The 24,070-nt window shown below is 53.0% G+C and overlaps 1 protein-coding gene across 3 annotated transcripts in view; it reads right to left on the bottom strand.

Moving 5' to 3' along the window:
- The window catches only part of TP53BP1 (tumor protein p53 binding protein 1), a 28,707-nt gene extending 12,516 nt beyond the window's left edge, over positions 1–16,191 (bottom strand). For all 3 annotated transcript variants that reach the window (XM_038749943.1, XM_038749944.1, XM_038749942.1), the window contains exons 1-11: positions 15,977–16,191; positions 10,739–10,829; positions 9,962–10,052; positions 7,580–7,671; positions 7,116–7,268; positions 6,864–6,954; positions 6,215–6,414; positions 5,535–5,706; positions 4,457–4,551; positions 3,733–3,941; positions 123–2,244 (exon numbers count right to left, since the gene is read on the bottom strand). In XM_038749943.1, the coding sequence (XP_038605871.1) occupies positions 123–2,244; positions 3,733–3,941; positions 4,457–4,551; positions 5,535–5,706; positions 6,215–6,414; positions 6,864–6,954; positions 7,116–7,268; positions 7,580–7,671; positions 9,962–10,052; positions 10,739–10,829; positions 15,977–16,144 (3,484 nt within the window). In that variant the 5' untranslated portion in view covers positions 16,145–16,191. The remainder of the gene's footprint in view (positions 1–122; positions 2,245–3,732; positions 3,942–4,456; positions 4,552–5,534; positions 5,707–6,214; positions 6,415–6,863; positions 6,955–7,115; positions 7,269–7,579; positions 7,672–9,961; positions 10,053–10,738; positions 10,830–15,976) is intronic.
- Between the last annotated feature and the right edge of the window lie 7,879 nt (positions 16,192–24,070).

Genomic DNA, 24,070 nt, shown 5'->3' on the forward strand with positions numbered 1-24,070 from the left:
AACCTGCCCCTGCCACTCCCCACTGAGCCCGCCACCTCTCCCACTCCCACAACCTGCGTTGCCGCTGGCACCTCCACCATGCCTATCATCCCCACTGTGCCTACGGCTCACCGCACACTCACCACTGGAGCTCTCACAGGGACTTGGGGGCAGGGGCTCCGCTACCCCCTCTGCCTGCTGGGTCTCACCATGGCTTCCCATCCGCTTGGTGTCATCCATCTTGGAGCATTTAATTAAGAAATTGTCGACTTCCTCGGGTGGATGCTTTCCTAGTCCGGTTCTCATCACGTGAGCCGGCTGCCCAGAGAGCCCCAGGGGCTGCTGGGAGTTCTCCTGCATAGTCATGGGCTTCTGTCCCTCCCCTCCGGGTTCTTGGCTCTTCTCCCCTCGACTCTGTGGCTGGGCTTCACTCCCCGGAGTAGCTGTGCTTTGGAGGGGTGCGTCAGGTGCTCTGTCCCGTGCCAGGCTGAGCACGGGGGGGCAGTCGGCTGGGCCACACTGACCTTGCCCTCCTTGTCCTTCGGCGGTTAGCATCCCAGAGTCTTCTGAACTAGGTCCTCCATCAGCCGCTCGAGCCTCCAGATCCAGTTCCCGGTGTGCCTCAGGCAGCGCTGCCGCAGAATTCCCGCTGCACTCGCTGACTTCGACCTCCATCGCGTCTGGGCCCACCTGACTCTGGCTGTCCCTGCAGACACCCAGCCCTGGCCACTGAGATTGAGAAAGACAGAGATGCAGGGACATGCTGCTCTGGCTGTCTTGCTCTCCTCTCTCATTCTGCTCCTGCCCCTGGCATTGCTCTGGACCCTTTCCCTGCCGGCTCTGCTCCTGGTCCAACCCCTGGCCCTGTTCTTGGCTCAGCCCCTGGCCCTGCTCCTGGCTCAGCCCCTGGCCCTCCTCCTGGCTCAGCCTCTGGCCCTCCTCCTGGCTCAGCCTCTGGCCCTCCTCCTGGCTCAGCCTCTGGCCCCGCACCTGGCTCAGTCTGTGGCCCCGCTCCTGGCTCGGCCCCCGGCCCCGCTCCTGGCTCAGCCCCTGACCCTGCACCTGGCTCAGCTCCTGGCCCTGTCCTTTGCTCAGCTCCTGGCCCTGCTCCTGACTCAGCCTCTGGCCCTCCTCCTGGCTCAGTCTCTGGCCCTCCTCCTGGCTCAGCCTCTGGCCCTCCTCCTGGCTCAGCCTCTGGCCCTCCTCCTGGCTCAGTCTCTGACTCCGCTCCTGGCTCAGCCTCTGACCCCGCTCCTGGCCCTGTTCTTGGCTCAGCCGCTGGCCCTGCTCCTGGCTCAGCCGCTGGCCCTGCTCCTGGCTCAGCCGCTGGCCCTGTTCCTGACTCAGCCCTTGGCCCTGTTCCTGGCTCAGCCTTTGGCCCTGTTCTTGGCTCAGCCTCTGGCCCTGCCCCTGGCTCAGATCCTGCCCCTGCTCCTGGCTCAACCCCTGGCCCTGCTCCTGGCTCAGCTCCTGGCCCTGTTCTTGGCTTAGCCTTTGGCCTTGCTCCTGACTGAGCCTCTGGCCCTGTTCCTGGCTCAGTCCCTGGCCCTGCAACTGACTCAGCTCCGGCCCTTGGGCCTTCCCCCGGCCCTGCCCCACCCCCTGGCTTTGCTTCTGGCCCTGCTCCAGCCCCTGGTGCTGTTCCAGGCCCTGGCTCTGCTCCTGGCTCTCACAAGGTGTCTCGGGGACTTGCTCAACCTCAGACGCCGAAGACACTTCCTCAGATGGACAGCCTTCCACATCCAGAATCTCTTCCTGCTCTAAGCCTCTCACAGCAGCTTGGGCCTGAGTCGGGGGAGATGTAGGGGGATACGTGTGGGGAGAGGGAGCAGCCCTGGCCCTAGGCGCGCCATCCGTGAGGTCTGTGTCAGCCTCCCTGGATGCTGCCTCTTCCCCGTCTTGGCCTCTGGGGATCACGGTGCTGGCCGCCCCCGCTGCTGAGGAGGGCTGGTGGTCGGCCCCCGGAGCCGCCTGGCCGTCCTGTGGTAGGCTCGGTTGTCCGTGTGAATCCTCCGTGGGACGGAGCTGGGGTTCCGAGGGGCCTGTCTCCTGGATCTGGGAGCTCTCTGGGTCAGTGTCAAGCTGACCGGTGCCCCGACCCTCAGCCTGGGAAGACTCGAGGCCCTCGCTGGCAGAGAGCACCAACTTGCAGGACTCCGCTGTCGGAGACAGGTCCACGTCAGCTGACGACTTCGTCGGCTGGGTACTTGGGCCCTCCTCTCTGCTCGGCCCCTCCTCCAAGCTAGGCGAGGGAAGAAAGATGTCCTAGGAGAGTCGGGAAGAGAGAGGCTGGGTTAGTGCTGGTCCCACTGCCCCCTCAGGACCACCCTGGGACCACCCCCAGGATCCCTGGCCTTTTGGAAGCTCCATTCTGGGAGCAAAAAAACAGAAAGGAGAGTCAACGGGCAGCTTTCTGGCCCCCTGCAGGGCCTGGGGAGGGGGACCGCTCTGCTGCCCCCAAGTCCTACATTGGGTTTTAAGCCACACTCCTGTCCCCAGCTGCCCACACCAAATCCCGCCCGAGTCTCACACAAAAACCAACACCCTGAGCCCTTGGGCCGGGAATTGGGCTGCAGGGGGGGGGGGGGGGGCGGGGAGGAGCGGGGGGGCTGGAATAACGGGATTGGGACAACTCAGTCCACACCTCGAAGAGGAACAGGGCCAGCCCTTCCGGCGGGTGGGGACGGGGGAGTCCATCCTGCCCATGGCTGTCGGTGTCAACCTGCGTTCACACGCATCCCTCACACACAGAACAGGCCACAGTGAACCAGGAGCTACACTGGCCCGCCTTCACACATCTCACACATGCCCCGTGCACACAAAACATTGTGACCCAGGAACCACATCAGCCCGTGCTCACAGGCAACCCTCTGATATGGAACATGCTGCACCAACTCGGGAACCTTATCAGCCCACGTTCACATGGGTCCCTTAGGAATAGATATTTGAAACCATACACTCCAACACCGACCAACTGGACTTTCTGACCCATCGACCTTGAGGCTCCGCTGACATACGCCAGCCGAAAACAGTCTGCTAGCCTGTGCCTCTGTTCCAGGTCATCAAGGAGGCATCCTGGTAAGGGGTCAATGGGGCGAGGGTTGGGGTCCAGACCTGAACAGGAGCCCCAAAGGGCCTCAAAGCCAGAGTGGAACCAGAAAGGGGGGCAGCCTGGCCCATGGGGATAGGGCAGGGCAGAGCAGGGAGACTTCAAGAGACCTAGACTCCAGCCTCACCTCAGCCACGAAGTGCGGAGCACCAGATCAGGGGGCCACAGCGGTGGAGCCACTGACTGCATAGGCACACACCCACTTTCACCTTCACCATCACTAGTTCTCCTCAGCTTGTTTCAGAAGTCACCCACCCACCCACCCATCCCCTCACCCACCACCTCCGCCGCCCACCCACCCTAGCGTTCGGCCCCTTGGGGTAAAGACAAAGCCCGCCAAGAGCCACCACCAAACAGAACCGGGGAGACCCGGCGAAGGCAATCTCCTAGCAACACTTCCACCCCGCCCCCTCGTCCACCAGCTCAGCCCCATGCTGCCTCCAAGCCCACCCCCCACAACCCCTCAGGAGGGCTCGAGAAGAGCGGTTCCCGACTCAATCAGGACCCTTCCCCTCCGCATTTTTCCACACGGGACACCTAACCGGGGCCTGGTGCTCAGCGGCAGTTTCCCGCCCCAGCCCACCCTGCGGCTGGGCCCTGCCAGGCCAGACCATCGGCGGTGGGGAGTATGGAGAGAGACCCACATGAGAAAACTCCGGCTGCGATGGGATGGGGAAGGAGCTCGGCGTGAAGGCTGGGGCGCTCTGTGACACGGGAGTCGAAGCCTGTGGGAACACAGAGGGTTCGCTTGGGGGCAGGGGAGCGTCCGTTTCCATCGGCTCATCATCTTGAGGTTTCTGCCGAGCATCCTCTCCTCCTCCCACGGGGGTGTCCGCCACATCCATTGCCTCCTCTGAATAAGGGAAGAAAGGAGGTTTTAAAAAGATGAGGGTCTCCCGCGGGCTCTCCCTTGGCTGGGCTCGCTCCACCCTAGAAGCAGGGAGCCAGAGCCTCTCCCTCCACAGGCCCGTGCCCCAGCCTCTCCCCGGCCTCCCCCGTGACATCCCTCCGACCTTCAGAGGGACACTAGGTATAGCAGGGGGTGGGCAGGAGGGCACCCTCTTGGAACCCAAAGCAACTCCAAATTGTCCCGTGACACCCTCCAATTACCTCGGGTCCGGAACCTCAGGAAGAGGACAGATGGGCTAGAGTCAGAAAGCCAAGGAGAGTGCTGCATTCTGGGATATGCCATAAGGGCCAGAGGACTGCACGGGGACCAGAGTCCCTTGAGCCACCCTGTCTGCTCTCTGACCAGCAAATAAATTCACGGTCAGAGCCCCACCAAGGCCCAGCCCGCCGGCCTCCTGCCCCACAGCCTAGAGGCAGGCCCGGATGGAGATGAACTGGCGCAGGCCCGCCCCCGCTCACCTTCTGGCCCAGGGGGCCCAGTGGGCGTGTTGGGGACGATAAATGGGGCCGACCGAAAAGCGTCTGGGGAAGGAGCGACGAGTTCAGAGGAAGCCCTGTGGACGGAAGAGTCTCAGGTGAGTTTTGGCACACCCCCGTGCCCCCTGTGCTTGGATGGCGGGGATGGCCCCAAAGGGAGCCACCATGAAGCAGAGCCAGCGTCTGTTCATCTGTCCACCTCTATTCCAGCTGGGTTTCCCAGGCCAGTCACATTTATCTAGTCTTAGGTCTACCCCTGGCCTGCAGGTGAGTCACTTCACATCTCTGCGTCTCAGTGACCGCTTCTGTAAGTAGGGGAAAAAGGTCCCTGGTCCCCCTGCCTCTTTGACTGAGAGCATTGGAGTGCAGCAACAAGGATTGTCCGGGCTGATTATCCTGTATTCACCTCAGTGTTGGGCGCGTAATAAGCTCTTCTTAAATTCATTCATTCAATCGTATTTACTGAGCGCTTACTGTGTGCAGAGCACTGTACTAAGCGCTTGGGAAGTACTAGTTGGCAACATATGGAGGCGGTCCCTACCCAACAACGGGCTCACAGTCTAGAAGGGGGACAGACAACAAGACAAAACATGTAGACAGGTGTCAAGTCGTCAGAACAAATAGAATTAAAGCTAAATGCACATCATGACTGTTTTACTTGTTGTTGTTATGATGATCATGACGATCTGGGCCACCTTGGGGTTTGCTGTCATTTTTCCCCAGGTTGACTAGGAGGAGCGAATGGGTCTTTCTAACCCTCTCTGCCCACATCCCAAGGTGCCCAGGCACCGGCCACATCCAGCTGGAGTCCAGACCACGGGCACAGACAAAAGGCTTCGTGCAGGGCCTGCGCAGTGGCCATTTAGCGGCTCCATTTGGATCCTGATTCCCCAATCTGGGGAAGATTCCCCTGCCCCAAGAAGCCCTCGAGAACGGCTGCCAAACCTGTGGGGCCGCTAAAGCCGTGAGCCCGATGTCGAGCGTGGCCCGCTACCCACCTGCCCAAGGCCCTGCCCGGGCGGCCAGTCCCCCGTGGGCGGGCCGGTGGTGCCTCACTTACGTGGACAGACTTTCCTGCACAAAGGATTCCTGTCCGGAGAGGTGCAGGAGTTGCAGTGTGCTGGCAGGAGTGGATGCCAGGGAACAGGCATGGTTGCCGCCACCAAGATTGCCATCGCTGCGGTCGCCATACCCGCAGTGCACCCGGGAAGGGGAGCAGTGGGCTCCGGGAGCTGTGGGACCACAGAGACACTGGCTGGGACAATGGCGGCGAGCACCGCCCGCTGCTCCTTCCCAGGACCGCTCAGTTCCATTTTGGTGGAAGCGCCCAGGGGCCAAGGAACGTGGCTTCTGGTCCTGAGGCATTTCTCACAACACCCAGTTCAGGGCCCTGCAGTCGACACAGGGGTGGAGGAACAGTACTGGCTGGCTGGCTGATCCCCTGGCGCCTCATTTGACCACTGCCGAGTCTGTGTGGGCAAGCACTTTGCACGTGGTGAGAGCTGAATTAAACGCCCCAACTTAACAAGCTACTGACCGAATAGAGGTTTTGAAGAGGCGGGGTGGTAGATTCCCCCCTCCCAAGATTCTGTCTCCAGGGAAAGCTTTTCCTCCGTCCCTCCATCCCCTTCCATCCCCGGTACCCTAACCGCCCCAGACTCATGACTGGGTCAGGGCAGGCCCACCCCGACATCCTCTGCCTCTACCGGGTGCTGCTGAACCGAGGTGCCCACACTCTACCTGGGGGCAGGCTCGGGTCAAACATGTCTTCCTGGCTGGACACAACCTGGGGCTCCGGATGACCTGCTGTCAGAGCCTCCTGTTCCTGAGCCCCGCTTCCTGGCAGCTCCGGGGAGGCTGCCAGCCTCTGAGCGGACTCGGCAGCAGCTTGGGGAACCACGGCTGGCGAGGCACGGCAGGGGGAGGGCACGGCCGCTGACCTGGAAAATGAGGAGATCCAGAAAGGCTTTCTCGAGGCTCACGTGGCCCGTGTTTTCCAAGGGATTTCATCAACTCTGTCCCAAGGGAGGGGCCGGGGCGCTCCCCACCTCCACATGCCCTTCTAGGGGTCTTGAAGGGCAGAGATTACTGCTGACCCTCTCTACGCCCAGGCCTCGGGCTAATGTCTATGTGTTCCCCTTTTTGAAAAGGCTCAGAAGTTTGACTTCCAAGCTGGAACACCTAGAGGGAAAAGAGGCGGGAGCCTGGAACCATATTCCTGGGGCTCTGACATCCAGCTGGCAAACGAGGAGGGTGAGGGAAGGAAGGGAAGGAGGAAGGGAAGGGGGAGGAATAATAAGGAGGGGAAATGGGAGGAAGAGGGGCAGGGGAGGGAGAGCCTGCAGTTTCCCTCCTCAAGGACCGGCGGAGTAAGCGACCCACATTTTACCTCTCCTCCGGCTCCCTTTGCCAGCTTTCTGTAGGCGCCTCTTCACCGGACTGCACTGCAGGCAGGTTGGCAGGGTGGGCAGAGCACGGTTCTAGAGGCAAAGAGGGAAGGCGGGTGCTTATCTTGCCAAGGGGCCAGAAAGACTCAGAGTTCTGTGGCATTTGGCCCGGGCCAGCGTCTGACAGACAGCCAGACAAGCGCCAGAGCAGGGAAGCCAGGCTAACGGTCCCGCTCCCAGGGTCGGGCACATACCAGTGGGGGAGTTGGGGGCAGTTGGCACGAGGCCTGCAGTTCCCAGCTGCAGCGGTGATCCACTGTCCGGCTTGGTTGGGGGAATGGGTTCCTCGAGGTCCTGGCTCTGGGAGAGCTCCAGCGCCCCGAAGCCCAGCTGAGACGTGCCCGCATCTAAGATCGAAAGCCCGGGACATCACCTGGTGGGTGTCCCGTCCCCTGCCGCCCCCAAGGCTCATTCCTTCCTGTCCCCCTCTTTCGCCTGCCCATGTCTCCACCCCGAAACGGGAAAAAGGGCCAGGCCTCACAGAAGAGAGGTGGGATGACCAACGGGCGCCACATCCCCAAACGACCCCAACCCCCTTCCCAGTGGGCAGTGCTCCCAGCACAGTCAGAAACCCTGAACTCCAGTCATCGCCAGGATGAAGCCTGAAGAGGATGAGCTCAGAGCAGAGTCGAAGGCCATAAAGATCCCCAAAGGTTACCTTCAGCCACAAGGGAGCACGGAGTGCAGTCTTCAGAGTCTTCTGCCCCGGCCTTCTCCTCCTCCTCTGCTTCCATGGCTGCCCCAAGCAGGCTGTGGGGGAAAAGACGGGGCTAGTGAAACACCCGGCCAAGGCCGAATAAACTTGGTTGCAGTCTGGTCACTCAACTTTCTCACTTCTTCCTCCCCCATCCACCCGCCCACCAGCCATGAAGCGAAAGGTCCTCTCTCTCCTCTCTCTCTCGGCTACCGACAGAGAGAAGGCAAGCCCACCCAGGTTTCCGGCAGGGGCAGGTGGGATTGGAGGGGAGAGAGCGGTGCACGTCCAGAACCTTCTTCTTGCTGCTGCTCGGCTCCCATGGGCTCCTTCCCTGAGCGGCAGCGGTGGGGGAAGCGAAAACCAGGGCCTCCCGCTGGGCCGTCCGGCACAGATTACCGACCGGGGCCGTGCCGAGTAAAACCAGAGGGAAAGCGTCCACAGAGAGGAGAAGCCAGGATCTCGGATGGTCTCAGAAGAGCTGAGAAAGGGCTTGTGGCAGGGGGATGGGTAGGCGGAGGATCCCCCCACCCCAGTCAGGATCAGTCAGACTGGCCCTCTGTGGGTAGAGGCTGTGAGACAGGCCCACAGGGCCCCTGGAGGGCAGGAAAGAGAGAAGACCCAGGCCAGCAGTACCGGTCTCCTCACCCTAGAAAAATCAGCAGGACACACCAGAATATGGGGGTGCAGGCTGGGGTGGGGGGACGAGCGTGTGTGTGAACATTTGTGTGCATGCGTGTGCACTAACGGGTCCTCCCGAGCTTTGGCCTGGAGGCTGAGAGAGGGAGCCGTCGGCAGGCAAGCAGCCAAGTGAGGGTAGGCCGAAGCAGAGCAGAACCTACCTGAGTGACGTGGGAGAGATGAGGGAAGGCAGGTTCGCACACTTGGGAGACACAGGAGCACGACAGCTCAGGGTCAAGGGGGACAAAAGGTACAGAGGCCAGGCGAGTTGGCACAAGCCTTCAAGCCTAGTGCCTGAAAGCAATCAGGCTGGGACTAAAAAACATCCGGCAGTGGGCAGGAATTTCCACGCAACAGATCCTGGCGATGTGAATTTCTCCAGGCTGTGAGGCTCCTTGCCCCCAGAGCCATCACCCCTGGGAACGGGGGGGACTCCGGGGAGGGAGGCAGTGGAAGACATTTAAGGTGGTTCTAATTTCTGCAAGCTGCCAGGGTTGGTTTTTAAAAACTGATCTGCAAGATCGAGGAGAGCAGTCGACACGAAGGAAAAAGAACAGAAAAGAAGGACAGCAAGAAGGGTCTGTGACGGGGACGGGGAGAGTAGAGGGGAGGGCTTCCGACTAGGGAAGCAGTACGGTCTAGCGGTTCGAGCATGGGCCTGGGAGTTAGAAGGACGTGGGTTCTAATACCGTTCCACCACTTGTTTGCTGTGCGACCCTGGGCAAGTCACTTCACTTCTCTGTGCCTCTGTTACCTCATCTGTAAAATGGGGATGAAGATTGGGAGCCCCATGTGGAACGGGGACTGGGTCCAACCTGATTACCCGGTATCTACCCCAGCGCTTAGAAAAATGATTAACACATAGTAAGCGCTTAACAAATACCATTATTATTATGACTGTCCAGTGGAAAGGCTCTTCTGGTCTTGGACTACCTGGATGTTGGGAAGGGAGGCATGGCTTTCCAGGTCCTTTAGCCGACCCCAGCAAAGCAGGGAAGGACAGGGCTAGAGAGGCAAACTCAAATCTCTGTTTGATGTTGCCCAGAACAGGTGGTGACACCCTCTGGGGCAGAAACCAGAGGCAGCGAGAGCTGGAAAAGGGAGAGCGGGGTTTCCCCTCATGCTGACCCTCCCTCTCCCCGGCAACTTTTGTGGAAGGCCACAGGCTGACTGCTCCATAATAAACACAAAGGTCATCAGTGTGGCTCTAACACATCTGGCCCGATCACCCTCCACAAAGTGTCTTGGGTGGGGAGGAAGGCAGTAGAGCACGCAGATGCCAGCGGGGTCTTGGCCGAGAATGAAGGACAACGGGAGAACCCAGGAGACGGAAAGAGAGAAGGAGGGGGAGCAAGGGCACAAGCGAGGGAAGACGGTGGAAAAAGTGAGCGGGAGGCGAGAGCTGTGGCTCCCTTGGGCAAGACAACCAGGAGCAGACCCCCAGATCATCCTCAGGGAAAAATCCAGGAATCGGGACTGCTTGCTGCTGGCCCACGCTCAGGGCACGTCTGCTCGTGTTTCTTCCAACGAGGGCAGTGGTACTGCCCAGGGAGGCCAGGCCGTGAGCAGTGGTGGCGGGGGGCTGGGGGGAGTGAGGAAAAGGTGAAGAGGAACAGGGTGGAAAGTCTGGGGCAGCTAAGCCGAGACGCTCTCGGGCACCAGTACCTGATTTTCCTGTTGGGCTGTGGCGGTAGTCGTTCGATGACCTGGCTTAGCGAACCATCCAGGTCTGAGGGGCTGGATGTGTCCATGGGCTCTGAGGAACAAGCAGCCGCTCAAGCAGGTGCCTGGGGCAGGGCCCTACACCCAGCAGGCACTGGGCACCGGCCACCCCACCATATCAGCCTTCCCACACTGAGCCCCCTTTTTCCTCTCCTCCTCCCCATTCCCCCTGCCCTACCTCCTTCCCCTCCCCACAGCAGCTATATAAATGTTTGTACAGATTTATTACTCTATTTGACTTGTACATATTTACTGTTCTATTTATTTTGTTAATGATGTGCATCTAGCTTTATTTCTATTTATTCTGATGACTTGACACCTGTCCACGTTTTGTTTTCCGTCTCCCCCTTCTAGACTGTGAGCCCGCTGTTAGGTAGGGACCGTCTCTCTATGTTGCCAACTTGTACTTACCAAGCGCTTAGTACAGTGCTCTGCACACAGTAAGCGCTCAATAAACATGACAATCTCTGGGGACCAGCAAGCCCAGCCCCCACTGACAACTGGCTGCACAGGCCCAGACGCTTCCCTTGGCCCAGGTTTTCAGGCTTCAAAGCCCAGTGGGGCGAGTGGATGCCCCGTGTGGGCAGGGAACATGTCTCCCACTCCTGTGGTCCTTTCCCAACCGTTCAATATAGTGCATTTCCCTCAGTGGGCACTAGCTAAGGGCCTCTGCTGCTACCATTACTACTACCGGCAGCAAGACGGGCTCAGATTTCTCACCTAAACTCCTTCTTTCATCCACCTGCTCGGCAAGCCCACTGCTGCTTTCCGGTCCTCCTTCTGGAGCTGTTTGCTCACTGCCCGACATCACCTCCGGGAATAATAACAATAATAATTATGGTACTTTCATTCATTCAACTCTTATTTATTGAGCATTTTCTGTGTGCAGAGCAGTCTACTAAGTGTTTGGGAGAATACGATACAACAATAAACAGACATATTCCCTGCCCACGATGAGGTTACACTCTACGAGGAGGTGACAGACACGAATGTAAATAAATAAATTACAGATCTGTACCTAAGTGCTGTGAGGCTGGGGGAGGGAAAGAACAAAGGGAGCAAGTCAGGGTGACGCAGAAAGGAATGGGAGAAAAGGAAAGGGGGTACTTGGGGAAGGCCTCGTGGAGATGTGCCTTCAAAAAGGCTTTGAAGGGTCGGGGAGAGTAACTATCTATCAGATCTGAGGAGGAGCAGTGTTCCAGACCAGAGGCAGGATGCGGGTGAGGGGTCGGCAGCGAGACTGAGGCACAGGGAGAAGGTCAGCATTACAGGAGTTAAGTGTGCGGGCTGGGTTGTAGTAGGAGAATAGCGAGATGAGGTAGGAGGGGATAGGGTGATGGAGTGCTTTAAAGTCAATGGTGAGGAGTTTTTGTTTGATGAGGAGGTGGATGGGGAACCACTGGAGTTCTTTGAGGAGTCGGTGACATGTCCTGACCGTTTCTGTAGAAAAATGATCAGGGCAGCAGAGTTAAGTATAGACTGGAGTGGGGAGAGGCAGGAGGCTGGGAGGTCAGCAAAGAGGCTGATGGAGTAATCCAGGTGGAATAGGATGAGTGATGGTATTAACGTGGTACCTGTTTGGATGGAGAGAAAAGGGCAGACTTCAGCTATATTGTGACGGTGGGACTGACAGGATTTAGTGATGGATTGAATATGTGGGTTGAATGAGAGACAGGAGTCAAGGATGACACCAAGGTTACGCGCTTGTGAGACAGGAAGGATGGTGGTGCCATCTACAATGATGGGAAAGCCAGGGAGAGGATGGGGTTTGGGTGTGAAGATGAGGAGCTCTGCTTTGGACCTGTTAATCTTGAGGTGACAGGAGGACATCCAAGTAGACATGTCTTGAAGGCAAGAGGAAATGTGAGGCTGCAAAGAGGGAGAGAGATCAGGGCTGCAGATGTAGATTTGGGTATCACCTGCCTAGAAGTGGCAATTGAAGCCATGGGAGCAAATGAGTTCTCCAAGGGAGTGGTTGTAGATGGAGAATAGAAGGGGACCCAGAACTGAACCTTGAGGGACCCCCACAATTAGGGGGTGAGAGGCAGAGGAGGAGCCTGCAAAGAGGAATGACAATGAACGGCCTGTGAGATAAGAGGAGAACCAGGAGAGGACAGAATCAGTGAAGCCAAGGTTGGACAATGTTTCTGGCAGAAGGGGGTGGTCCACAGTGTCAGAGGCAGCTGAGAGGTCAAGGAGGATGAGGATGGAGGATCAATAATAATAATAATAATGGCATTTGTTAAGAGCTTACTATGTGCAAAGCAGTGTTCTAAGCGCTAATTTATTTTATTTGTACATATTTATTCTGTTTATTTTATTTTGTTAATACGTTTTGTTTTGTTGTCCGTCTCCCCCTTCTAGACTGTGAGCCCGTTGTTGGGTAGGGACCGTCTCTAGATGTTGCCAACTTGGACTTCCCAAGTGCTCAGTACAGTGCTCTGTGCACAGTAAGTGCTCAATAATCTATTTATTAATTTATTTTATTTGCACATATTTATTCTATTTATTTTATTTTGTTAATATGTTTTGTTTTGTTGTCCGTCTCCCCCTTCTAGACTGTGAGCCCGCTGTTGGGTAGGGACCGTCTCCAGATGTTGCCAAACTGTATTCCCAAACGCTTAGTCCAGTGCTCTGCACACAGTAAGCGCTCAATAATAATAATAATAATGATGGCATTTAAGTGCTTACTATGTGCAAAGCACAGTTCTAAGCGCTTATTTTTTTTATTTGTACATATTTATTCTATTTATTTTACTTTGTTAATACGTTTTGTGTTGTTGTCCGTCTCCCTCTTCTAGACTGTGAGCCCGCTGTTGGGTAGGGACTGTCTCTCTATGTTGCCAAACTGTACTTCCCAAGCGCTTAGTCCAGTGCTCTGCGCACAGTAAGCGCTCAATAATAATAACAATAATGGTATTTGTTAAGAGCTTACTATGTGCAAAGCACTGTTCTAAGCAATTATTTATTTTATTTGTACATATTTATTCTATTGATTTTATTTTGCTAATACATTTTGTTGTCCGTCTCCCCCTTCTAGACTGTGAGCCCGCTGTTGGGCAGGGACCGTCTCTCTATGTTGCTCAATAGTAATAATAACAATAATGATGGTACTTGTTAAGAGCTTACTATGTGCAAAGCACTGTTCTAAGCGCTTATTTTATTTGTACATATTTATTCTATTGATTTTATTTTGCTAATACGTTTTGTTGTCCGTCTCCCCATTCTAGACTGTGAGCCCACTGTTGGGTAGGGACCGTCTCCCCATGTTGCCAACTTGGACTTCCCAAGCGCTCGGTACAGTGCTCTGCGCACAGTAAGCGCTCAATAATAATAATAATAATGGTATTTGTTAAGCGCTTACTATGTGCAAAGCACTGTTCTAAGTGCTTATTTATTTTATTTGTACATATTTATTCTATTGATTTTATTTTGCTAATACGTTTTGTTGTCCATCTCCCCCTTCTATACTGTGAGCCCGCTGTTGGGTAGGGACCATCTCTCTATGTTGCCAAACTGTACTTCCCAAGCGCTTAATCCAGTGTTCTGCACACAGTAAGTGCTCAATAATAATAATAATAATAATGGTATTTATTAAGCGCTTACTATGTGCAAAGCACTGTTCTATGCGCTTATTTATTTTATTTATATGTTTTGTGTTGTTGTCCGTCTCCCCCTTCTAGACTGTGAGCCCGCTGTTGGGCAGGGACCATCTCTCTATGTTGCTCAATAATAATAAATAATGATGGTACTTGTTAAGAGCTTACTATGCGCAAAGCACTGTTCTAAGCACTTATTTTATTTGTACATATTTATTCTATTGATTTTATTTTGCTAATACGTTTTGTTGTCCGTCTCCCCCTTCTAGACTGTGAGCCTGCTGTAGGGTAGGGACCGTCTCTCCACGTTGCCAACTTGTCCTTTCCAAGCGCTCAGTACAGCGCTCTGCACACAGTAAGCGCTCAATAAATACGATTGAACACTTGGACTTACCAAGCGCTTGGTACAGCGCTCTGCACACAGTAAGCGCTCAATAAATACGATTGAATACTTGGACTTCCCAAGCGCTCGGTACAGCGCTCTGCACACAGTAAGCGCTCAATAAATACGATTGAACACTTGGACTTCCCAAGCGCTCGGTACAGCGCTCTGCACACAGTAAGCGCTCAATAAATACGATTGAATACTTGGACTTCCCAAGTGCTCGGTACAGCGCTCTGCACACAGTAAGCGCTCAATAAATACGACTGAATACTTGGACTTCCCAAGCGCTCGGTACAGCGCTCTGCACACAGTAAGCACTCAATAAATACGATTGAATCAACCAATCGTTCTTGTCCCGCCATCGACCCCCGGCCCACGTCATCCCCCGGGCCTGGAATGCCCTCCCTCTGCCCAACCGCCAAGCTAGCTCTCTTCCTCCCTTCAAGGCCCTACTGAGAGCTCACCTCCTCCAGGAGGCCTTCCCAGACTGAGCCCCTTCCTTCCTCTCCCTCTCGTCCCCCTCTCCATCTCCCCATCTTACCTCCTTCCCTTCCCCACAGCACCTGTATATATGTTTGTACATATTTATTACTCTATTTATTTATTTCTTTATTTTACTTGTACATATCTATTCTATTTATTTTATTTTGTTAGTATGTTTGGTTTTGTTCTCTGTCTCCCCCTTTTAGACTGTGAGCCCACTGTTGGGTAGGGACTGTCTCTCTATGTTGCCAATTTGTACTTCCCAAGCGTTTAGTCCAGTGCTCTGCACATAGTAAGCACTCAATAAATACGACTGATGATGATGATGATTTCTTTATTTTACTTGTACATATCTATTCTATTTATTTTATTTTGTTAGCACGTTTGGTTTTGTTCTCTGTCTCCCCATTCTAGACTGTGAGCCCACTGTTGGGTAGGGACCGTCTCTCTATGTTGCCAACTTGGACTTCCCAAGCGCTTACTCCAGTGCTCTGCACATCATCATCATCATCAATCGTATTTATTGAGCGCTTACTATGTGCAGAGCACTGGACCAAGCGCTTGGGAAGTACAAATCGGCAACATAGTAAGCGCTCAATAAAGACGATTGATGATGATGAGAGCACTGGACTATGCGCTTCACCACCATCATCATCAATCGTATTTATTGAGCGCTTACTATGTGCAGGGCACTGTACCAAGCGCTTGGGAAGTACAAATCGGCAACATAGTAAGCGCTCAATAAATACGATTGATGATGATGAGAGCACTGGACTAAGCGCTTCATCACCATCATCATCAATCGTATTTATTGAGCGCTATGTGCAGAGCGCTGGACCAAGCGCTTGGGAAGTACAAATCGGCAACATAGTAAGCGCTCAATAAAGACGATTGATGATGATGAGAGCACTGGACTAAGCGCTTCATCACCATCATCATCAATCGTATTTATTGAGCGCTATGTGCAGAGCGCTGGACCAAGCGCTTGGGAAGTACAAATCGGCAACATAGTAAGCGCTCAATAAAGACGATTGATGATGATGAGAGCACTGGACTAAGCGCTTCATCACCATCGTCATCAATCGTATTTATTGAGCGCTATGTGCAGAGCGCTGGACCAAGCGCTTGGGAAGTACAAATCGGCAACATAGTAAGCGCTCAATAAAGACGATTGATGATGATGAGAGCACTGGACTAAGCGCTTCATCACCATCGTCATCAATCGTATTTATTGAGCGCTTACTATGTACAGAGCACTGTACCGACAAATTGGCAACATAGTAAGCGCTCAATAAATACGATTGATGATGATGAGGGCGCTTGGGAAGTCCAAGTTGGTAACATAGAGAGACGGTCCCTACCCGACAGTGGGCTCACAGTGTAGACGACTGAATGAATGAAGACGATTGAATGAGTGAATGACGACCCCAGCCTCCCCCCACCCCCAGCCACCGGTGGGGGTTAATCCAGGCCCCCCCGGGCCCCTCTCACCGGGCGTGGGCCGCCTTCGGGGGCTTGCAGGTGAGGCAGGTGTCGGGCGAGCAGGCCGGGCCCATGGTCCGGGCCCCGGCTGTCGGGCTGGGAGTCCTCGATGAGCAGGCGGGGGGTGGCCTGCTGGGAGAAGCCGGAGTCCGGCGGGCTGCCGTTGGCGGGCTCCATCTGCTCCCCCGGGAAAGGGAACGGGAAGGAGGGCCGACCACCGGGACCTGCCAACCCCGTCCCTCGTGACCTCCAGCCCTTCCTCCTCCTCCTCCTCCTCCTCCTCCTCCCCGCCGGACCGAGCCGCGGTTGCCGAGGAGCGGCCCCCGTCTCCCCTCGGCGTCACGCGGGCGCGGCCCTCATTGGGCGGTGCAACAGCCGCTCCCCGCCGATTGGCCGCCGCCGCCCGAAGCCCCGCCCACCGGGGGGACCAAGACGGGAGGCGGCGGCGCGTCACCTTGGCAACGAGGATGGGGCGGGGCCCGCTCCCCCTTCCGCCCCCGGAACAGGAGGGGGGCTCGCCAAATAATAATAATAATACTAATGATGGCGTTTATTAAGCGCTTACTAGGTGCAGAGCACTGTTCTAAGCGCTGGGGTACATGCACAGTAATCAAGTTGTCCCACGTGGGGCTCACAGACTTAATCCCCAATCAATCAATCGTATTTACTTATCGTATTTATGGTTGTACATATTCATTACTCTATTTATTTATTTATTTTACTTGTACATTTCTTTCCCATTTATTTTATTTTGTTGGTATGTTTGGTTCTGTTCTCTGTCTCCCCCTTTTCGACTGTGAGCCCACTGTTGGGTAGGGACTGTCTCTATGTGTTGCCAATTTGTACTTCCCAAGCGCTTAGGACAGTGCTCTGCACACAGTAAGCGCTCAATAAATACGATTGATTGATTGATTGATTGATTGAGCGCTTACTATGTGCAGAGCACTGTACTGAGCGCTTGGGAAGTACTAATTGGCAACACATAGAGACAGTCCCTACCCAACAGTGGGCTCACAGTCTAAAAGTCTACCTCATTTTACAGATGAGGTAACTGAGGCCCAGAGAAGTGAAGTGACCTGCCCAAAGTCACACAGCTGACAAGTGGCGGAGCCGGGATTTGAACCCATGACCTCTGACTCCAAATCAATCGATCGTATTGATTGAGCGCTTACTGTGTGCAGAGCGCTGGACTGAGCGCTTGGGAGGTACAAATCGGCAACATATAGAAGGACATGGAGAAGCAGCGTGGCTCAATGGGAACAGGCCGGGCTTGGGAGTCAGAGGTCGTGGGTTCAAATCCCAGCTCCGCCAGTTGTCAGCTGTGGGACTTTGGGCAAGTCGCTTCACTTCTCTGGGCCTCAGTTCCCTCATCTGGAAAATGGGGCTCAAGACTGTGAGCCCCCCGTGGGACAACCCGATCGCCTTGTAACCTCCCCAGCGCTTAGAACAGTGCTTTGCACATAGTAAGCGCTTAACAAATACCAAAATTATTATTTATTATTATTATTTAGAGACAGTCCCTACCCAACAGTGGGCTCACTGTCTAAAAGGGGTTCAATCAGTCGTATTGATTGAGCGCTCACTGTGTGCAGAGCACTGGACTGAGCGCTTGGGAAGTCCAAGTTGGCAACATAGAGAGACGGTCACTAACCGACAACGGGCTCACAGCCTAGAAGGGGGAGACAGACAACAAAACAAAATCAATCAATCGTATTTATTGAGCGCTTACTGTGTGCAGAGCACTGTACTGAGCTCTTGGGAAGTCCAACTTGGCAACGTATAGAGACTGTCCCCACCCAACAGTGGGCTCACAGTCTAGAAGGGTGGGCTCACAGTCTAGATGGGGGAGACAGACAACAGACAAACCCCGGACCGGGGACACCTCGGGAGGCCATGCGGTCCATCCTCCTGCCTCCGGCACCACTGCACTTTCGTGCATTCCGTTCATTCTATCAATCGTATTTATTGAGCGCTTACAGTGTGCAGAGCGCTGTACTACGCGCTTGAGAAGTCCAAGTTGGCAACATCTAGAGACGGTCCCTACCCAACAGTGGGCTCACAGTCTAGACGGGGGAGACAGACAACAAAACAAAACATATTAATAAAATAAATAGAATACATATCAATCAATCAATCAATCAATCGTATTTACTGAGCGCTTACTATGTGCAGAGCACTGTACTAAGCGCTTGGGAAGTACAAATTGGCATCACATAGAGACAGTCCCTACCCAACAGTGGGCTCACAGTCTAAAAGGGGGAGACAGAGAACAGAACCAAACATACCAACAAAATAAAATAAGTAGGATAGAAATGTACAAGTAAAATAAATAAATAAATAGATAAATAGAGTAATAAATATGTACAACCATATATACATATATACAGGTGCCGTGGGGAAGGGAAGGAGGTAAGACGGGAGGATGGAGAGGGGGACGAGGGGGAGAGGAAAGAAGGGGCTCAGTCTGGGAAGGCCTCCTGGAGGAGGTGAGCTCTCAGCAGGGCCTTGAAGGGAGGAAGAGAGCTAGCTTGGCGGAGGGGCAGAGGGAGGGCATTCCAAGCCCGGGGGATGACGTGGGCCGGGGGTCGATGGCGGGACAGGCGAGAGCGAGGTACAGTGAGGAGATTAGTGGTGGAGGAGCGGAGGGTGCGGGCTGGGCAGTAGAAGGAGAGAAGGGAGGTGAGGTAGGAGGGGGCGAGGTGATGGACAGCCTTGAAGCCCAGGGTGAGGAGTTTCTGCTTGATGCGCAGATTGATCGGTAGCCATTGGAGGTTTTTGAGGAGGGGAGTAATATGTCCAGAGCGTTTCTGGACAAAGATAATCCGGGCCGCAGCATGAAGTATGGATTGAAGTGGAGAGAGACACGAGGATGGGAGATCAGAGAGAAGGCTAGTGCAGTAGTCCAGACGGGATAGGATGAGAGCTTGAATGAGCAGGGTAGCGGTATGGATGGAGAGGAAAGGGCGGATCTTGGCAATGTTGCGGAGCTGAGACCGGCAGGTTTTGGTGACGGCTTGGATGTGAGGGGTGAATGAGAGAGCGGAGTCGAGGATGACACCAAGGTTGCGGGCTTGTGAGACGGGAAGGATGGTAGTGCCGTCAACAGAGATGGGAAAGTCAGGGAGAGGACAAGGTTTGGGAGGGAAGACAAGGAGCTCAGTCTTCGACATGTTGAGCTTTAGGTGGCGGGCGGACATCCAGATGGAGATGTCCTGAAGGCAGGAGGAGATGCGAGTCTGGAGGGAGGGGGAGAGAGCAGGGGCAGAGATGGAGATCTGGGTGTCATCAGCGTAGAGATGATAGTTGAAGCCGTGGGAGCGAACGAGGTCACCAAGGGAGTGAGTGTATATTGAGAACAGAAGGGGACCAAGCACTGAACCTTGGGGAACCCCCACAGTAAGAGGATGGGAGGGGGAGGAGGAGCCTGCAAAAGAGACTGAGAAAGAACGACCGGAGAGATAAGAGGAGAACCAGGAGAGGACGGAGTCTGTGAAGCCAGTAATAAATATGTACAAACATATTCATTCATTCATTCAATCGTATTTATTGAGCTCTTACTGCGTGCAGAGCGTTGTACTAAGTGCTTGGGAAGTCCAAGTTGGCAACATCTAGAGATGGTCCCTACCCAACAGCGGGCTCACAGTCTAGACGGGGGAGACAGACAACAAAACAAAACGTATTAATAAAATAAATAGAATATGTACAAGTAAGATAAATAAATTAATAGATTAATAAATATGTACAAACATTCACTCATTCAATCGTAATTATTGAGCTTTTACTGCGTGCAGAGTGCTGTACTAAGCGCTTGGGAAGTACAAGTTGGCAGCATATAGAGACGGTCCCTACCCAACAGCGGGCTCACAGTCTAGACGGGGGAGACAGACAACAAAGCAAGACATACTAATAAAATAAATAGAATAAATATGCACAAGTAAGATAGATAAATGGAGCAATAAATATGTACAAACATATTCATTCATTCAATCATATTTATTGAGCGCTTACTGTGTGCAGAGTGCTGCACTAAGCGCTTGGGAAGTCCAAGTTGGCAACATCTAAAGACGGTCCCTACCCAACAGCGGGCGCACGGTCTAGACGAGGGAGACAGACAACAAAACAAAACATATTAATAAAATAAATAGAGTAAATATGTACAAGTAAAATAAATTGAGTAATAAATATGTGCAAACATATATACATATATATGGGGGGGCACGTCACCATTCCAGCCGCAGATGGTCCTCATAGGCTGGGGGCGGAGGGGGCATTGGGCCTGGGCGGGGCAATCGAGCTTAGGGAGCGCTTACTGTGGGCAGAGCACTCATTTATTCAATCGTGTTTATTGAGCGCTTACTGGGGGCAGAGCAGTCATTCATTCACTCAATCGTATTTATTGAGCGCTTACTGTGGGCAGAGCATTCAGTCAATCATATTTATCGAGCACTTACTGTGGGCAGAGCACTCATTTATTCAATCGTGTTTATTGAGTGCTTACTGGGGGCAGAGCATTCATTCATTCAATCGTATTTATTCAGCTCTTACTGTGGGCAGAGCACTCATTTATTCAATCGTGTTTATTGAGCGCTTACTGGGGCAGAGCAGTCATTCATTCACTCAATCGTATTTACTGAGCGCTTACTGCGGGCAGAGCATTCATTCATTCAATCGTATTTAGTCAGCTCTTACTGTGGGCAGAGCACTCATTTATTCAATCGTGTTTATTGAGTGCTTACTGGGGGCAGAGCAGTCATTCATTCAGTCAATCATATTTACTGAGTGCTTACTGTGGGCAGAGCATTCATTCATTCAATCGTATTTATTGAGCGCTTACTGTGGGCACAGCATTCATTCATTCATTCAATCATATTTATTGAGCACTTACTGTGGGCAGAGCATTCATTCATTCATTCAATCGTATTTATTGAGCGCTTACTTTGGGCAGAGCCCTCATTCATTCAATCGTGTTTATTTATTGAGAGCTTACTTTGGGCAGAGCCCTCATTCATTCAATCGTGTTTATTTATTGAGCGCTTACTGTGGGCAGAGCATTCATTCATTCAATCGCATTTATTCAGCTCTTACTGTGGGCAGAGCATTCATTCAATCAAGTTTATTGAGCGCTTACTGTGGGCAGAGCATTCATTCATTCATTCAATCGTATTTATTGAGCGCTTACTGTGGGCAGAGCACTCATTTATTCAATCGTGTTTATTGAGCGCTTACTGGGGGCAGAGCAGTCATTCATTCAGTCAATCATATTTATTGAGTGCTTACTGTGGGCAGAGCATTCATTCATTCAATCGTGTTTATTGAGCGCTTACTGGGGGCAGAGCAGTCATTCATTCAGTCAATCATATTTATTGAGTGCTTACTGTGGACAGAGCACTGGCCTAAGCACTTGGAAAGTACAGTTCGGCAACAGATGGAGACAGTCCCTACCCAACAACAGGCTCACAGTCTAGAAGGGGGAGACAGACAACAAAACAAAACTAGCAGACAGGCATCAATAGCATCAGAATAGATAAATAGAATTATAGATATAATCCCTACCCAACAATGGCTCACAGTCTAGAAGGCGGAGACAAACAACAAAACAAAACTAATAGATAGGCATCAATAGCATCAGAATAGATAAATAGAATTGTAGATATATACACATCATTAATAAAATAGAGTGTTAAATATGTACAAATATACACTAGTGCTGTGGGGCAGGGAAGGGGTAGAGCAGAGGGGGGGAGTAGGGGCGATGGGGAGGGGAGGAGGAGCAGAGGAAAAGGGGGGCTCAGTCTGGAAAGGCCTCCTGGAGGAGGTGGGCACTATACTAAGCACTTGAGAACAATATAACCAAATCAGACCCGAACCCAAACCAGACCCAAGAGAATCTCTCTTGATTTCTGCCATTCATGCTCGCTGAGGCCTCCCATCTATGGGGGAGGGGGAGGCGGTGTCAGGATTCCCCCTCATCCCAACTCTGACAGAGCGGAGGCAGCTGTTTTCCAACCCTCTCAGCCTGAGGGGCCCAAGTTTTCAGACTCATTCATTCATTCATTCATTCAATCTTATTTATTGAGCGCTTACTGTGTGCAGAGCACTGTACTAAGCGCTTGGGAAGTACAAGTTGGCAACATATAGGGATGGTCCCCACCCAACAACGGGCTCACAATCTAGAAGTGGGAGACAGACAACAAAACGAAACATGTAAACGGGTGTCAAGTCGTCGGAACAAGTAGAATTAAAGCTAAATGCACATCAATAACAAAATAAATAGAATCAATAGACTCAATCAATCACATTTATTGAGCACTTACCGTGCAGAGCACTGTGCCAAGCGCTTGGAAGAGTGCAATGCAACAGCATTGGTAGACATCAGGTGCCGTTAGACACCAGAGGCAAACAACAGAAACAGACATCAGGCCCACAGCCAGCTTCTTTCCTGACTGGGAGGGAGCAGAGGTGGAGCAGGCTGTCTGCCCTCCCGGGCCCCGGAGCACTCCCTCCTCTACCACCCCCCACCCCACATCAACAGCTATTTAGAGCCTCTGGGAGAGGGAGAAGGGGATGAGTTTTCCCAGCGCCTCAAATCCATGATCTGGAATTTTTAGTCTCATCCTTGAGCCCCTTCCTTCCTCTCCCCCTCGTGCCCCTCCCCATCCCCCACCTTACCTCCTTCCCTTCCCCACAGCACCTGTATGTATGTATATATGTTTGTACATATTTATTACTCTATTTATTTATTTTACTTCTACATATCTATTCTATTTATTTTATTTTCTTAGTATGTTTGGTTTTGTTCTCTGTCTCCCCCTTTTAGACTGTGAGCCCACTGTTGGGTAGGGACTGTCTCTATATGTTGCCAACTTGTACTTCCCAAGCGCTTAGTACAGTGCTCTGCACACAGTAAGCGCTCAATAAATGCGATTGATGATGATGATGATCAGTGGGCAGCCAGTCAATCAATCGTTATTTATTATACACTTGCTGTGTGCACAGCGCTGTACTAAGCGCTTGGGAGCATACAATATAACAGACACACTTCCTGCCCACAACAGGCTTACAGTCTAGAGATAAGCACGCCTCTCTCCTCAAAACTCTCCCCTGACTTCCCATTTCTTTTTTTTTATGGTATATGTTAAGTGCTTACTATTGAGAAGCAGCCTGGCATAGTAGATAGAGCAAGAACCAGGGAGTCAGAAGGTCATGGGTTCTAATCCCGGCTCCACCACTGGTCTGCTGTGTGACCTTGGGCAAGTCACTTCACTTCTCTCTGCTTCGGTTACCTCATCTGTAAAATGGGGATGAGACTGTGAGCCCCACGTGGGACAGGGATTGTGTCCACCCCGATTTACTTATCCACCCCAGCACTTAGGACAGTGCCTGGCACATAGTCAGCACGTAACAAATACCACAATTATTATCATGTGCCAGGTGCTGTATTAAGCGCTGGGGTAGATGCAAGAAGATAATCAGGTTGGACACAGTCCCTATCCCATAGGGGCCCACAGTCTTACTCCCCATTTTTCAGATGAGGTAACTGGGGCTCAGAGAAGTGAAGCGACTTGCCCAAGGTCACACTGCAGACAAGTGGCAGAGCTGGGATTAGAATCAGGTCCTTCTGACTCCCAAACCAGTCTCCATCCACTAGGCCACGCCGCTTTTCTACACAAAAAGCAAGCACTCCTCTCAACTTGCTTCAAGGCTCTCCTTCTTGCCCCAACCTACATATTAGGGGCTCTCCTCACCTGCCGCTCCCAGCTTATGCTCTTCTTTCCTCCCTAACTAATCTTCTGGCCATTCCTCAACCTCGACTCTCCCACCTCCGTCCCCTCACTCACACTGTCCCCCCAGTCTGGGACTCACTTCCCCCACCCAGGGTGACAAACCTGGCTCTACTCACATCCAGAGCCTTCCTAAAATCCCAGTCCTTCTAACAAAGCCTTCTCTGACTAACTCCCAGCACCCCCACATCACATCAACCTACCAGCCACCTTTGGCACTTGTCTATTTACTTGTATCCTCCCTCAGCATTTGTGTAACAATATTCAATTCTATAGTCAGACATTCAGACTGCTCTATTTGTAAATCTTTGATGTCTTCTCC

The sequence above is a fragment of the Tachyglossus aculeatus genome, chromosome 8 (assembly GCF_015852505.1).
Source record: "Tachyglossus aculeatus isolate mTacAcu1 chromosome 8, mTacAcu1.pri, whole genome shotgun sequence".
Classification (NCBI taxonomy): Eukaryota; Metazoa; Chordata; class Mammalia; order Monotremata; family Tachyglossidae; genus Tachyglossus; species Tachyglossus aculeatus.